The sequence below is a fragment of the Lepisosteus platostomus genome, chromosome 17, assembly GCF_059453375.1.
Source record: "Lepisosteus platostomus isolate fLepPlt1 chromosome 17, fLepPlt1.hap1, whole genome shotgun sequence".
NCBI classification, from domain to species: Eukaryota; Metazoa; Chordata; class Actinopteri; order Semionotiformes; family Lepisosteidae; genus Lepisosteus; species Lepisosteus platostomus.
The window spans coordinates 6,950,124-6,965,495 of NC_142627.1; the positions used below are offsets into that span (position 1 = coordinate 6,950,124).

A 15,372-nucleotide genomic window follows, 5' to 3' on the forward strand; every position below is an offset into this window, starting at 1 on the left:
CTGGAAGGTTGCCGGTTCCTATCCCGCGGCCGGCAGAGGAATCCTTCCCTGCTGGGCCCCTGAGCAAGGCCCTTAACCCCAGCTGCTCCAGGAGCGCTGTACAATGGCTGACCCTGTGCTCTGACCCCCAGCTTCTCTCCCTGTCTGTGTGTCTCATGGAGAGCAAGCTGGGGTATACGAAAAGATGAATTTCTAATGCAAGAAATTGTATAGGGCTAATAGAGTGATCTTATCTCTTATCTTATCTGATCTGAAGGACGGCGCCTATTTACAATTGATTGTCCCCGTCACCATACTGGGGCATTAGGACCCACACAGAATGTAGGCTGAGCGCTCCACTAACACCTCTTCCAGCAGCAGCCTTAGTTTTCCCATCCAGGTACTGACCAGGCTCACACCTGCTGAGCTTCAGTGTGCTGCCAGTTGTGAGTTGCAGGGTGCTAATGTCCACAGGCCATAGTAGCTAATGCACCCAAGGATCTCATTCAGCTGTTTCTTGAAAGTCATTTGAAATCCTCAGTTTCTAACGAAGGCAATAAGCTCATGAAGACACTTTGCCCTGATCTCTAGGAAACTCCAACTCCGCCTTGCTAAGAACTCCAAGAAAGTGGCCGTGGTTGAAGTTCCTGTTGCCTGTTTTTCTTTCCTGCTCTCGTAGCTCAGATTGGCCAGATGAATAAGCCATCCTTCTTCACCTCCGAGCCCCCGTCTGTGCTGAGGTGGCTGAGCTCCTGTTTGAAGAGCGAGGAAGTCTTGCCTTTCCCATATTTACCTGGCATCTGTGAAAGAACAAAGCTGCTTGTTTTGGTATGTACTCTTTTTTGTTTATTGTGCTTGACTATTAGAGCCGCCGTTATTGAGTTAGTGTTGTAATTGAATTAGTGTGCCTGCATCTCATGTGCCGCCTGTGGATGTAAACACGTTTCCTTCGAATTGACTTGCTACTGCTTGCAAAGGTGAATGACCATGACACATACAAGAGGTATCAGTACCTAACAGTTAAATATATTTGGATCGCATACAGGACACAATTGTATGTCTTACCCTGAAAAAATCGAGAGTTAATCTGTTTTGTTTGAGCTACTCGGTTTAAGTTTCAATCCATCATCCTTTCCAGCAGAAATGCATTCTAATGGTAATGAGCACGTGCAGCTGTACAGACACCCGAAGAAGGCTCGGCAGCCGAAACGTTTTCTTTTCTTCCCTTTTCCGCATGGAATAAACCTGTACTTGTTCCCGTGTGAACAGATGTGCACAATGTACTGTCAGTGTTGGACATGGTGGTCCTGATTGTATTCAGCATGAGATTCTTTAACATACTGTACATGGACGTCGATACTCATGGAGGTGTGAGAAAATAAATCCATAGAGATAGTTATGTTCTGGCAGGTTCACCAGGTGACGGTGCCACAATTTCGAAAAGCTGACCTGAAACATGAGAAAAGCATACCACACAAAAAAGCCAGCAGGGCAACAATGGTAAAAAGTACGAGACACATTGTTTGAACATTTCCTCAGTTTTGGGTGTTCCACATAATATTATTATAGAAATATAGGATAAGTGTAGATCTATAGAATCTTTCCTCTTGCTGTGGTCACTGAATGATAGTCTCATTAACAGGTTTTGCTTTGGCATAAGTATATTAGTATGATTTCTGTACTTTAAAAAATATCAAAAACTAGGATTTTACAGAGATGTATTCTTCTGAGTACAGAATGCTTAAGCTAATGAGCAAACATTTTTTTAAAAAATTTTCAGAGATTGAGTTATGAAATCAGTTCTTGGTTTGCACAAGAATCAAAGATAAAATATCTTGATTTCCTTACTGTGCTCATACCTAGTTCATTGGTTCTCTTCTTAAATTGCAATAATCTGTTTTTATTCATGAATATTGCAATGTATTCATATTCCCATCTGTATAAAATAGTGGAAAAAGACATCTTTACAAGACTGAATACCATCACTTAATTAAACCAAGTTGAATGTTTTTCCCTTTTATGTTCCAGTAAGTTAAAGAGCTCTTTTTTGCATTCCTGAAAAGCAAACTCAACTGTTTATTTTTATTTCAAAGAGCTAACCTAACTATATTGAATGCTTCAATGCTGGTTCCTTTATTTTTTCCAGGTAGCAGTGGAATTTGGGGAGTTGTCAGTCATGTTAAGTGACTGCTGTGTTTTATTTCAGTCACAGCTGGAGGGAGAATGTGCTAAATGAAATGGCCATTTCGAGTTGTGTGCTGGGGTTTTATAATTAAGCTTTTGAAAGCACTGACTGATTCATACTAAGGGACATGCTGCAGATGACTAAACTCAGCAGTGTCTCCTTGTATCAAGCTAAATGAAATGACGTGCCTGCCATAGAAAAGCTGACCTTGTATCTCATAAAAAGCGGCATCTTTTTTTTCTTTATTGAAATGCTCTGGGGTATCATTTTTATAAGGTTAGCCTATTTACCTAACCAAGGAAAACTGAATTAGCAAGTATAACAAATAATAGTTTAGCTTAGCCATTGGTGCTCCTCTGAATAGTAAAGGAATGGTGGTACAGGCAATTTAGGTGTCAAATCGTGGACCTTTAAAATATTGTCCAAAACGACCTTCAATGTAAACATGTTTTTGGCTTGGACTGATCTTCAACCTGAAAACCTGATGTATGTAAACTTCCGAGTTGAGGTGCTCTTCCATGTATTTGCTTGGACATCCTCTTTCCGATGTTGTTTGGCACATGGGCGTGACCTGGGGCTGTGCTCTGATGTGGACGCTGGACACGCAAACGTCATGGCTCAGTACCTCCACAGAGCTGCGCCTTAACGCCGCACCTGATGGGAGGAGATTGGATCCTGAACCTCAAAGCAGATATCTGAATCAGTCAGAGGTCTGACTTTGTGTGCTTCAGCTCCATTGAAAGGCTGTTCTTTCTTTTCTTAACTTGAAATAGCCCAGTTTCAACACATTTAGGACTCTTGCCACTACGAACTAAATAAGTCTTATCTTAGTAGCAATAATTTAACAGGAAAACAGTTCTTTTCTTTCACTGCCTTCTGATGATTTTGCTTTCTCCCATCTTTTTTAAACGCCTTTGGTTTCAGAGGCATCCATCGCGTTTAATGTAAATTTAATGTAATGTACATGTACAAATTATTTTTACAGTAAAGGACATTTTCTAACCCTTCCATCTTCAGTTCATTTTACTTTGTTTGAGATGTACATTTTTAAAAAAACAAATCTGACTCCGTATGCCTGTTTCTAGCAGGTCAATGGATGTCAACACATGGCTAACAGTGTGACGTGCTCCTGTTATTTGTAGAAACTGGTTTTCAGTGTGCTGCTGAGGTGCATGCTTGTGCTTTGGGGATTGCAGGCTGTCATATTGTTCACTTTCCTCTGCAGAGCTTTGCTTTGTACATTGTCGGGGATGACAGCGCCGTTTCCAGTGAAGTTTCCAAATACTTGTTGAGAATCTCAGCAGGTAGGAATCCCTCTGGGAAGCTTCCTATGAGCAAGGTGTGCTGCCACTCTCAAATGAGTGAATTAGAAGGAGATTGTTGACTCTCACCTGCTTTGAAGGAAAGCGGCACATTTGTAATGCATGTTCGTGAACGTGTAGCCCAGAGTTTTAGGGCAATTATTAAAAAGAAACCCCCGTCCTTCCCCATAGCATCTAAAAAAGCACATATTCCAACAAATTCTAAATATATTATGCTACATAGTGTTTGCCAGCATCTCTTCCAGTGTGAAGTTTATGTTAATATATGGAATGCTGTAAGAACAAGAAATCTTAATACTATTAGGCAATGTACTTTGTTTTCCCCTTACTATAATGACTGATGTCCTGAGGTTATTGATTAGGCTGTGTCACAGGAATACTGTGGAACTGCGGGATCTGATCTCCCACGAGCCCTGGTACATTGGTGTCGATTGCTGTCGTATTGCAACTACTGTAGTGGCTTTTTTCCAGATGCTCTCAGATATTCCCTATTTTTGACAGGCTTTTAACAAATTGTCCCCAGCCTTAGGATTGTGGGGCTGTAGAGATCACAACCTTATTATCACATTTTCTGTCCTCCTCTTGGAGGTGAGAAACTCCAAAAACAAAAACGTTCAGATATCATGAAATGATGAATTCTCACATCAGTTCAGAACAAGAAAGCTTCCATTAGCCCGAGCAGATGTTTAATTATCAGACGGAGAGTTTCCGAGTCGTGAGTGAGCCAGCATTAGTCTTAGCAATGAGTAAGTGGTACCGATAGCCTGTGCCAGCAAGCTAAAGTATTTAATTATTTTCCATATGTGCAATACATATTTTACATTTCCTTTATTGTGAGACAAAGTAGAAACATCTGCACACCTTTTCAAACAAATAATAGATGCATAGAAGAAAAAATGCATAGATCCCAACTGAAGAAACTCCCACACACTCTTTTGGAAATATTAATTTTGGAGATCCTGTATCACTGCTGAAGCTGCTGCCTTCTTGGTCGTATGGCCTTTCCCAGAACCTTTTTATCAAATGCAAATACAAATTATGCGTATTTTTCTCTCCACAGGACAGAAGAAAAATCCTAATGAACAGACAGCAAATAAAAGGTAACTTGATTAGTAACTGACCTGGTCACTATGATACCATTGTAGAGATAGCAGCAAGTGATAAGTTTTTACAAGATACCAAACCATTTGTATTTCAATAAAGGCAGTGCTGAGACTCTTTGATGTAAGTGTTTTCTGCAATATCCTGGCCTTGATATGCAATTCTGCTTATTCATTATAGACCTAATGTTAGAACTACATAACGTTTGGCCGTATGTCCTAAAACCATATTTTTTTTTAAAGTTCCAATGCTAACGTGAATGTTTCCCTTTAATTTAATTACTTTCAAGCCCATTTCTGTCAACAGAAAAAAAAATTAAATGTCACCAGCTGCTTGGCAATTAATGTGCAGCTTTGTATGATACGAGAACAGCCTGACACTACAATGTGGCACTGTCAGTAAGCTGCAAGTCATAGGTGATTCATTCCTTCAGAAACTGGGCCTCATCTTATGAGCTCACTGTTTGTATGTGTAAGAGTTGAACGTTATTTCAGAGTGGATAACACACAGTTGTTTTCTAGGCTGAGCGGTTTGAGACTGAGTGCACCAAATTCCAGCCTGGCAGAAAAGCTTGTCATCTGGTTAGCATCTGCAGGTAAATAGTGTGGGTTTTTTTTCTGAAAATTCTCAAAGAGGCTTCTCAAAGAGGAAAAGATATGCTTGTTTTAAAATAAATATTTTAAGCAAGGCAAGAACTCTTGGACTGGTCAGGTTGACCCCCCCAGAATTACAGCCCTTCGCCTTGTTGGCTTTTCTTAATTTTTGACGTGTGAAAGCCTGTTGTGTTCTGAGGCACTTTATAAGATCACTTTATTAGCCATATATAATTTCTTGCATTAGGAATTTCTTTTCGCATACCCCAGCTTGCTCTCCATGAGACACACAGACAGGGAGAGAATCTAGGGGTCAGAGCGCAGGGTCAGCCATTTATACAGCACCCCTGCAGCAGCTGGGGTTAAGGGCGTTGCTCAGGGGCACAACGGAGTAGGATTCCTCTGCCGGCTGCGGGATTTGAGCCGGCAACCTTCTAGCCACAGACGCAGATCCTGAGCCACAGAGCCACAGCACCTCCCCTTTAACTTGGTTCCTGCATTCTCACCTCTGCACTGCCATCCGAAACAGACAGTGTTACTCTCTGTAACACAGTGTGCTCTCAGTGTTTTTTTTCACCCTAGGACATACAGGTAATGCTGCACTGTCTTCAGAGTGACTCATGGGCTACAGGCTCTACAAATCTAATCAATTTATGACATTCCCATAGTGGCACAAACCGCATGTAGTTGATGGACTTACTTTTTTCTCTTAATAGAGTGCAGCTGTTATATGGCAGTTGAAGCCATTCTTTTATTCGGTGTGCATCATTTTTTAACTAACACCTGCCCTGCTAGCCATGTTAAATTCCGAAATGCGCTGAATTTCTATAGAGTACAGAATAGGTGTGCTAATATTATACAGCTCTCAACCTGGACAAGTGTGTTGGCATTATTACCAGCTTGAGCTAGGGCATTATTCATGAAATATACATGAGTTCAAAATTACATTTTGGAGAAGCCAGTATATTCAAATACAAAATGTTTTTTTAATCATTTTTAATGTAGAATGAATGGCTTCCTGGTTCTTTCTGCTTCCATTGAACAGCTCATACTTTGATGTATAAGTGAAAGGATGCATTCAAAATTTGAATCATGGCCTGTAAATTTGTTTCGACTGTTCAAAGTCCTCAAAAAAAAAAGTATCGACAGTGTCAGCACAAAGGGCTTCTTCAGGATCACCAGTGAAATACAACCCACAGGACAAGATTGGAGACTAAGGGGAAGGGCATTTAACACTACGAGCAGGAGAGTTTGTGAGATTCTGGAAAGAGCTGCCCTGCCTCACTGATGAAGGGCAGTAGCCCGGCTTCTTCCAAGGAACAGATGTTACGACTCACGCTGCCCCCACCCGCAAGAAATGATGATGAAATGATTATTTTATAGTTTCTAAGCTATAAAACTAGAATTCACAAAGGCAATAGTTAGCACTTCACGCCGGTGACCGCAACAGATGGATTGTTCTGTGGTTTTCTCTGTAGGTTTTACGCTCAAAGACCTGGAATCTGTTCCCTTTGGTGTCGGTCTTCCCGTCAGAGATGCCATATACCAGTGTCGCGAACAGCCGTCCTCGGAGTGGTCAGAAGACGTGTGCTTGCTGATTGGCCGGCAGGACCTGACCAAACAGGCACACGAGTTCACGCTGGCCAAAGGGAAATCGGTACGTTTGTGCCCTGGGCTTAGTAGTCAAGTGCAATGCTATCAGTGTGTGATGAATTACAGTAGGTGGCAGTAAATGAATAATCTTAGGGTGTGTTGACTGCAAGGATTGTTAAAAAGGCAGATGTTTGGAACCCACACATCTTTGTCATCGCCTCTGTTTGAAACTAATTTTAGGCCCTGAGCCAGGATAGCGATTCTTTTCCTTCGGCCTCGTGCAGCGCTGGGTTGTGACATCACTCCTATTAACTCTGCGCTTTCGAGACAACCTTAAAATGACTGAATTGCTTGAAATCATTATTGCATGCGCCCATGCCAACAGAGAAGGCGTTTCTGCTTTGGGCTAGAATACTTAATCTTCCATTTGAGAAAAACTGAATGATGCATTGTCTAAAAAATCCAGCTATATTTTGGTGCTATATAGATCTAAACATGTTGCCTTCACCTTCATCTTTGGCAATTCCCCTTGTGTCTTGAGATTTTTTTCTTTTGCTTGTGTTTACCTCTGTGCGTTTCCAAGGGGCTGTTTTCTTGGAAAGAGATGCCCTCCTCCTTTAAAAGTCATGATTTCCCAGCGTCCGTGTTTTGACTTTCAGACGGTTGGCCAGGGAATAACGCTCGACATGCCGTCTGCCAGTGAGGCAGAAGAGGAGGATGATGGGATGAATGACATGAACCACGAGGTGATGTCTCTGATCTGGAGCCAAGACCTGCGGGTGCAGGAAGTGAGGCGGCTGCTGCAGAGCTCCCGCCCCGTGAGGGTCAATGTGGTCCACCTGCCCGAAGTCAGCGACCACGAGTACATCGAAGAGAAGGAGAACAAGTGAGTGTGTCCCGGACCTCCGGCTTGGGGCGCTCAGTCCTGGGTGAAAACTGGAATCCAGGCACAATTATTCAGAATCTAGGCTAGCAGTGAGATGCAGATTCGAATAGCATGAACTTGAGATTCTATGGTGGTCTTGCAAGTGCAGACTGAAGTGGACCGTCAGCACATGCCTTGATCTGGGATGCTTCCGATGGTTCACCATGGTTTTTGTCTGGAGTGGGGGTACTTAGGGATTAGTAATTAAGGTAATTAGGTGCCAGTTTTCTTTTTTCCCCATTTTTATCATTCCATCCACCTCTGCAGCAGCTGGAGCCTAAACTAGCAAACGGCCGGAGATGGGACAACACTCAGTAGGGGTTGACAGACACTGACACATGCAGGGGAGCTTTAGAGTCGCCAGTTAACCTGAACAGTTATTCTTATTATCAAAGTAGCTCACCTCTCTAATTGAGAAGTCAGTCTACAATACACTGGTAGCAAAGCTGGCAAAATGCACTCCTGAACAGCAGTTTAAATAACTTCTCTCTGAAGTCATTAAAGTCTGGAGTCCAGTGTGTGTGGTGGGATGCCAGTGAGATTCTATGGTTGTGTATTTGTTACATTTAAGTGATAGAACTCTAGCGCTCCTATAGCTGTATCTAACCAGATTGCCTAGACTGCAGAATGAGTACTTTAGAACTGTAGGTTATCTGCTGTCTGCATTAGCTTTTCATAGCAGGTTTTGCAGTATCTGCTTGCAAGTTGTCTAAATTAACTCACATCTGCTCACACACTTTATGTAGCTTTTGCACTCTGTAAATTGTTGTGGTTCAGCAATGATTCTGTGTTGGAAGTCATGAATGCTACATGGAAGTCTTTGGATACGTGTGTCAGCTAAATAACAATGATATGTATTCTAAGGGAAACCTATTTATGAAAAATGTGAGCATGAATGGGTTAAATGGCTGTGTTACAAAGCTTGAGGTTTTCCAGCTCTGTGCTGTGATTGCTTATCTCTCTTTTCTAGGTTGCTGCAGCTGTGTCAGCGCACCATGGCCCTGCCTGTAGGGAGGGGGCTGTTTACGCTGTTTTCCCATCACCCTGTGCTAACAGAGCCCCTCCCAATCCCCAAACTCAATCTGACCGGTATGTGATTTTGTGTTTTGAAGAACACCCATCTTTATTTGTTGTCTGTGTTGCAGCTGTGACTTCTGAGGCAAGTGTTTTCACTAAATGAATAGACACAGGGTGGCTTGAGTAGGAGTGCAGAGAGCGCCACTCAAATAACTATTAGATCTGTGTAAAATCAGAAGAATGAGAATGTTGTGATTTCAATCTGCAGTCTGTTGTATTTGAAATGCATGTTCTTGCAAAAGAAAGACCAAAGCTCTTGGTCTCCTCAGAGACCAGTCACATTCTCACACACACACCGGATTCGGCAAGCCCTCCCAGCTGCCTCACTCATTATCCCTGATTATCAATTTAAGCCTCTGCTCTCCGCTGATTGGAGATCGTCTTGTTTACTGGTGGTCTTGATCGGTCCTGCTCCAGTTTGCAGTCTCGGCCTGTTTACAGGTGGCTTTGGTCGGTCCTGCTCCGGTTTCCAGTCTCGGCCTGTTTACAGGTGGCCTTGGTCGGTCCTGCTCCAGTTTCCAGTCTCGGCCTGTTTACCGGTGGTCTTGGTCGGTCCTGCTTCAGTTTGCAGTCTCGGCCTGTTTACAGGTGGTCTTGGTCGGTCCTGCTCCAGTTTGCAGTCTCGGCCTGTTTACCGGTGGCCTTGGTCGGTCCTGCTCCAGTTCCCAGTCTCCTATCAGCCTGGCTCCAGCTGCCTCTGTCTGCTTTTTCACCAGCCCTTGCCTAGGAGGCTTTGGGTGTTTCAGCCATATCTCACCTCTTCAGCTATAACAACCTCTCTTGTAGTCAGTGTACAGCCTCTACAATAAATAAGCCTGAACCATGCAGATGTGAACCAAATGTTTGCTTTGCTGTGTACCTTACCTTCTTTGTTCCTCAAAACTCTCCTGGTTGTTTCCCTGTTTGGCATGTCCTAACAATGAATAAATACATCCAGACTTAGTGTTCTTAAACATTTGCTCACTACTCTGCAGAAGCATAGTATGTAGTCAGATTGCATCTCTTTGTACTGGAGAAAGTTTTTGAACTGGATCACAGCAAAGCAAACTTGAGTCTTTCACAAGTGTACGATGTGGTTGCTTCGTTTAATTCGATTGTTGCCTGTTTCTCGTCTTAATATTCAGACATCCGGTTTGCGTTGTGCTGTAATCATCTCATTTGGGTTTTTTTTCCCCCAGTATGTAGCTGTTGTTGAGGTCATTCCAGATGCTCTGGCCAGACCTGACCGATCTTTATAGAGAATGTAGCTAGAAGCACAGGCTTATCAAATGGGAGAAGGGAGGAGAAAGCATCTGGTTCAATGTGTAAACAGGATACCAGTGCCAGAATTCATCACTTAACATTTCTGTAAATAACTGCTCAACAGATGTTGTGTTGTCGAGCTGTTCAAGTACTTCAAAGGCTATGATCCTTTGGTTGCAGTTCCATGTTCATTGCTTTGCTGTGTACAGTACCTGACTGGTCCCTGCAGTTTGTCTGGGACAAACTGGGCTCGTTAAATTTACAAAACATCAACCGTGAGATCAATATTCGGTATCAGGTCCTGTCACCAATTTGCTATGCAAGCCGGGTATAAAGATTAATAATAATTTCATCCCCAATAATCAGGACATACTGAGCGCAACACAGCATGTGTGTTCTTGGTTTCTCAGATACAGCCTGGTAATAATGACCAAACAGAAGCCGTAAACAAGAAAAGCTATTATTTTAATAAATTACTATAATACAAAACAGTTTCATTACTGTTATTTAGAGATATTACAATTCTGTGAGTATCGGAGGCCTGCCTTCTACAGATATAGATCTCTACCTGGCAACAGAGAGACTCTTAAGAATGAAAGAGTGAAGAAAAGAGTGTGTTATCCAATTAAAAGATCCTGTGCAAGGCGAATCATTCTCTTTAGCAGATGTTGAGTGAACAGGAACTTTTTCCCCATTGCTCTCAAGGTGCCAAATAGAGACCTTTTGATAGGAAATTCAACATGTGACTACTCCTCACACGCAACAGTAGACAAGACTGCTTAGTCCTGCATTATACCAGCTGTGAGGTTGTAATGCTCCTTAAGGGTGCAGAATGGTACTGATTTGGTCAGGATGCTTATCCCTGTATCTAGATGCAAGAACAAGACCTGCAGATAACATTGTTGATATTAACTAAAAGTCCAGAGTCCAAAGGAGTTTGTGAAACACTACTGTGGTTGTTTTGCAGGTCGAGGCCCGCCCAGGAACACCACCGTAGATCTCAACAGCGGCAACATTGACGTCCCTCCCAACATGACCAGCTGGTCCAGCTTCCACAACGGCGTGGCAGCTGGCCTGAAGATCGCCCCGGCCTCCCAGGTGGACTCTGCCTGGATAGCCTACAACAAGCCCAAGAACTCGGAGCTGGCCAATGAATACGCCGGCTTCCTCATGGCTCTGGGCCTCAACGGGCACCTGACCAAGCTGGCTACCCTCAACATCCATGACTACCTCAGCAAGGTCAGAGAGCCTCCCGGTGCCACGCCTGGCCAAAATCACCTTTCGGGTAGAGTTCAGCGAGCTGGACAGTGTTCCACAGCACTTATAACTTCCAACTGGCTGTCTGCAAAAATATAAAGATCTAGTAACTGCTAAGCAGATAGTACTATTAGAAATTGACCCAAAGGTGTGAGATATGCTGGAGAACACAAGTAGTCTGAAATGAAAGGGGACATTGTGAGCCATCTAGTCTGTGTGGGTTTTCAGTGGATAGTTGATCCCAGGATTTCAAACTGACATTTCCTTTTTTTTAACATTTTAACATCACTTTATTAGCCGTTTACAATTTCTTGCATTAGGAATTCGTCTTTTCGCATACCCCAGCTTGCTCTCCATGAGACACAGACACACAGACAGGGAGATAGAAGCTGGGGGTCAGAGCGCAGGGTCTGCCATTGTACAGCGTCCCTGGAGCAGTTGGGGTTAAGGGCCTTGCTCAGGGGCCCAACGGAGTAGGATTCCAATGCCGGCCACGGGATTTGAACCGGCAACCTTCCAGTCACAGGCACAGATCCTGAGCCACAGAGCCACCGCTCTGCCCAGGAGCCAAGAACACAAGAAGGTTTACTTAAGAAATGAGTTAATCCAGCCCAGATAGAATAATGGCTTCAAACGTGAGACAGAATCACTTGCTCCAGGTGATGATTAATTAATTTATTTAATTGGAGGCATTATTTTTGTCATCCTCAAAGCTATTAGATATTTGTATTTTACCCTTGCTAAACTTAGATCTCTGCTTCTGAGAATGCAGATGCATGGAGCTCAGGGAAGGCAGGGTAATACAATAGAGGCCCCTAAAAAATCTTTTGATCATTTTGATTGAAAAAGCTCATTCACTAAGTGAAGTGCATCTAAACCCACATACTGGTATCAGAACTCACGACTTTCTCAGGCACTTTTTTCAGTAAATACACACCAAAGTGGAACACCTGGTTTTGCATAATATTGTCCTCTGCATTGCTCTCATCCTGTTTTTTTCTCACATGAAAGTAAAGAGGGAAATGTAAAAGCGAAGCTGTGTTTCAGTTTGACATTTTCCTTGAGTCTGACGCAAATTAACTCTTTCGTTTCCAGTTAAAACTGCCTGTAATAAGACTGTGGTTGCACTTGTTATCTAACACATCTGAATTTTAAAAGATATGGCGGTAAATGATTAATACCTTGTGCTTTCTCCCTTTTGAGCCCTTCAAAGTGCAGGATTTTCTCAAACGGCTACTTGTTTTTCTTAGAGTGTACAGGCAGGTGCTGAGACGAGGCTCTGCTTAATGCCACAAGAATTGGAGTTGATCTTTTTATGCGGCTCTGTGAAAAAAATGTTATTGTCCAGAAATCAAAGCAGTTTCACAGCAGCTTCATTCCGAAAGGTCACAGTGCCAAAAAAGAAATTCACATAGGATTGTTTACACACAAAATTTACTGTACATATCTGTGTCCTACTTTTATATGTGTACCTAGCTTATTTTCAGTTGAGACCTCAGGTCATTGTTAAGGTTTTAAAGTTTCTTTAATGATGTTAGTTTGCTTGTTTATAAAGATACTCAATATGCCCATTGTGATCACTTGTCTTCTAGCTGGTGTTCATGCTACAGCTGGGAAAGTGAATGCTCATTACTAGGTTCTATAGCGTTTCCAAAATGTCTTATTAATGTTCATTAATATGGCAGTTTGTTTCTGCTTGGGGAAATGAACGATTTCAATATTTACCTTTTTGACCATAAATTCAGCTCCACCAAAAGTATTCACTCTGCCGAAAATAACATTTCAGCCTGTAATGAATCTCGTGGAGCTGCTCCTTATCCTACATGTGGCTGAGCTGGTGCTAACATGAAAAAGGTTTAGGCTATTTAAAAAATATTAAGAGGAGTAATTGCATTGGGCTGAATCCTCAATCCAGATTGAGAAGGGCAGGGCGTGGGGCTGAGGTGGTTCTCCTGATCCAGATTGAGAAGGGCAGGGCGTGGGGCTGAGGTGGTTCTCCTGATCCAGATTGAGAAGGGCAGGGCGTGGGGCTGAGGTGGTTCTCCTGATCCAGATTGAGAAGGGCAGGGCGTGGGGCTGAGGTGGTTCTCCTGATCCAGATTGAGAAGGGCAGGGCGTGGGGCTGAGGTGGTTCTCCTGATCCAGATTGAGAAGGGCAGGGCGTGGGGCTGAGGTGGTTCTCCTGATCCAGATTGAGAAGGGCAGGGCGTGGGGCTGAGCTGGTTCTCCTGATCCAGATTGAGAAGGGCAGGGTGTGGGGCTGAGCTGGTTCTCCTGATCCAGATTGAGAAGGGCAGGAAGTGGGGCTGAGCTGGTTCTCCTGATCCAGATTGAGAAGGACAGGAAGTGGGGCTGAGGTGGTTCTCCTGATCCGTTCTTGTGACTCCCTCAGGGTCACGAAATGACCAGCATTGGCCTAGTGCTCGGCGTCTCTGCGGCCAAGCTGGGGACCATGGACATGTCCATCACACGCCTGCTCAGCATCCACATTCCAGCCCTGCTGCCGCCCACATCCACGGAGCTCGACGTGCCGCACAACGTCCAGGTGGCAGCGGTGGTGGGAATAGGCCTGGTGTACCAGGGGACCGGTCACCGGCGCAATGCTGAGGTCCTCCTGGCGGAGATAGGTCAGTGTGGGGGCTGACGTGAGGGTGGCAGGTTGGCCCAGCGGTAAAGACGAGGGACTTGCAAACTGGAATGTTCCTGGGCATCGTCTTGAGCGACTTACCGAGCCTCTTTTTTTATACTTCTCTCACTCTTGTGAAAAGTGATGTCCGTCTTAATATTGTCATTACAGGGGTGATGGACTCATAGCTCAGCTCTTGCACCCTGTAAGACACTTGCACGAGTGCTACCTTAATTCATTCTCATTCTTTTCTAATGATTTGGTCCCTAATTAATTCCAGTCTGACCATCTGTGTACATACCGTAGGTCCCTTTGCTGTTGGTGTGCTAACTATCTTATCATCGCTCATGATGGTTAAAACTGTAGGTGCTGGAATATGATCCAGGTCTATAAGCCACTTCTGCTCCAGAAATGTTAAAAAAACCTTCATTAAAAATTGCCTTGCAAAATTGCCTGTAGGTCGTCCTCCCGGGCCAGAGATGGAGTACTGCACAGACCGAGAATCCTACTCTCTGGCGGCGGGTTTGGCTCTTGGCATGGTCTGTCTTGGGGTAAGAGTATTTGATATTTTAAAGAACTCAAACAGTAGATGCAGATAGTTCAAGAGATAAACAAGAGGAGGCCATACTGCCCATTAATCAGCTAATCCTTTACCTGCTGTCATGATTGCTGTATTATCAGAGTGACCCTCCTGTAGGAATCCTGAGTGAAGGAGAGCCACCACATGAAATCGTTAACTTCAAGCTATATCGTTTTCAGCATGGCAGTAACCTGACAGGCATGTCTGACCTAAATGTGCCTGAGCAACTTTACCAGTACATGGTCGGAGGACACAGGCGTTCCCATTCCGGTATCAACAGGGAGAAACACAAGTCCCCGAGTTACCAGATAAAGGTAAAAAGACAGGGTGACGAAAGGGTTTGGTTGTGTTTTTCAGGAGAAGCGTAATGCTGGGGTATTATCACAGTCAGGCTTGAGGCTCAGGAGAAACTCGTTTGGTTGCATCACATACCCCCATCTTTAAAACTTGGCGTGCATAAAGATTTTTCAGTGCAAAGAATTGGCAAGTAAAGTTTGTGTCCAAAAGTATTATTTGTGCTTCCATTGTAAGCTGTGACAGAGCTGCAAGACCCCAGTGTTTGTTGAGTTTAGAGATGATAGCTCAAGAAGACTGTGCTGCGTTTTCTGTGGTGCACCATGGTTCAATGTTGGTAGTGCGGCAGGAACTGAAATTAACACTGATAATGTAATATTTGCAACTACACGTTTTTGAGAGCTTTCTCGATTTCAGTCTTGCACGAGTGCCCGTACCGAGTGTCGTGATACCTGCTCTGCTGACATCAGCAGCTCACGCTTGTTTCTGTTTACGGCAGGAGGGAGACACCATTAACGTGGACGTAACCTGTCCTGGTGCAACGCTTGCTCTTGCGATGATCTACCTAAAGACTAATAACAGGTAGGTATCGCGCAGT

General features: G+C 43.7%; 1 protein-coding gene across 1 annotated transcript in view; it reads left to right on the forward strand.

Moving 5' to 3' along the window:
• anapc1 (anaphase promoting complex subunit 1) overlaps nt 1-15,372 on the forward strand; it is a 53,117-nt gene that overhangs the window by 23,567 nt on the left and 14,178 nt on the right. The window contains exons 21-32 of the mRNA XM_088609654.1: nt 659-807; nt 3,390-3,468; nt 4,547-4,586; nt 5,109-5,182; nt 6,659-6,837; nt 7,433-7,659; nt 8,669-8,787; nt 10,985-11,256; nt 13,667-13,901; nt 14,360-14,451; nt 14,660-14,794; nt 15,274-15,356. Coding sequence (XP_088465780.1) covers nt 659-807; nt 3,390-3,468; nt 4,547-4,586; nt 5,109-5,182; nt 6,659-6,837; nt 7,433-7,659; nt 8,669-8,787; nt 10,985-11,256; nt 13,667-13,901; nt 14,360-14,451; nt 14,660-14,794; nt 15,274-15,356 — 1,684 coding nt within the window. The remainder of the gene's footprint in view (nt 1-658; nt 808-3,389; nt 3,469-4,546; nt 4,587-5,108; nt 5,183-6,658; nt 6,838-7,432; nt 7,660-8,668; nt 8,788-10,984; nt 11,257-13,666; nt 13,902-14,359; nt 14,452-14,659; nt 14,795-15,273; nt 15,357-15,372) is intronic.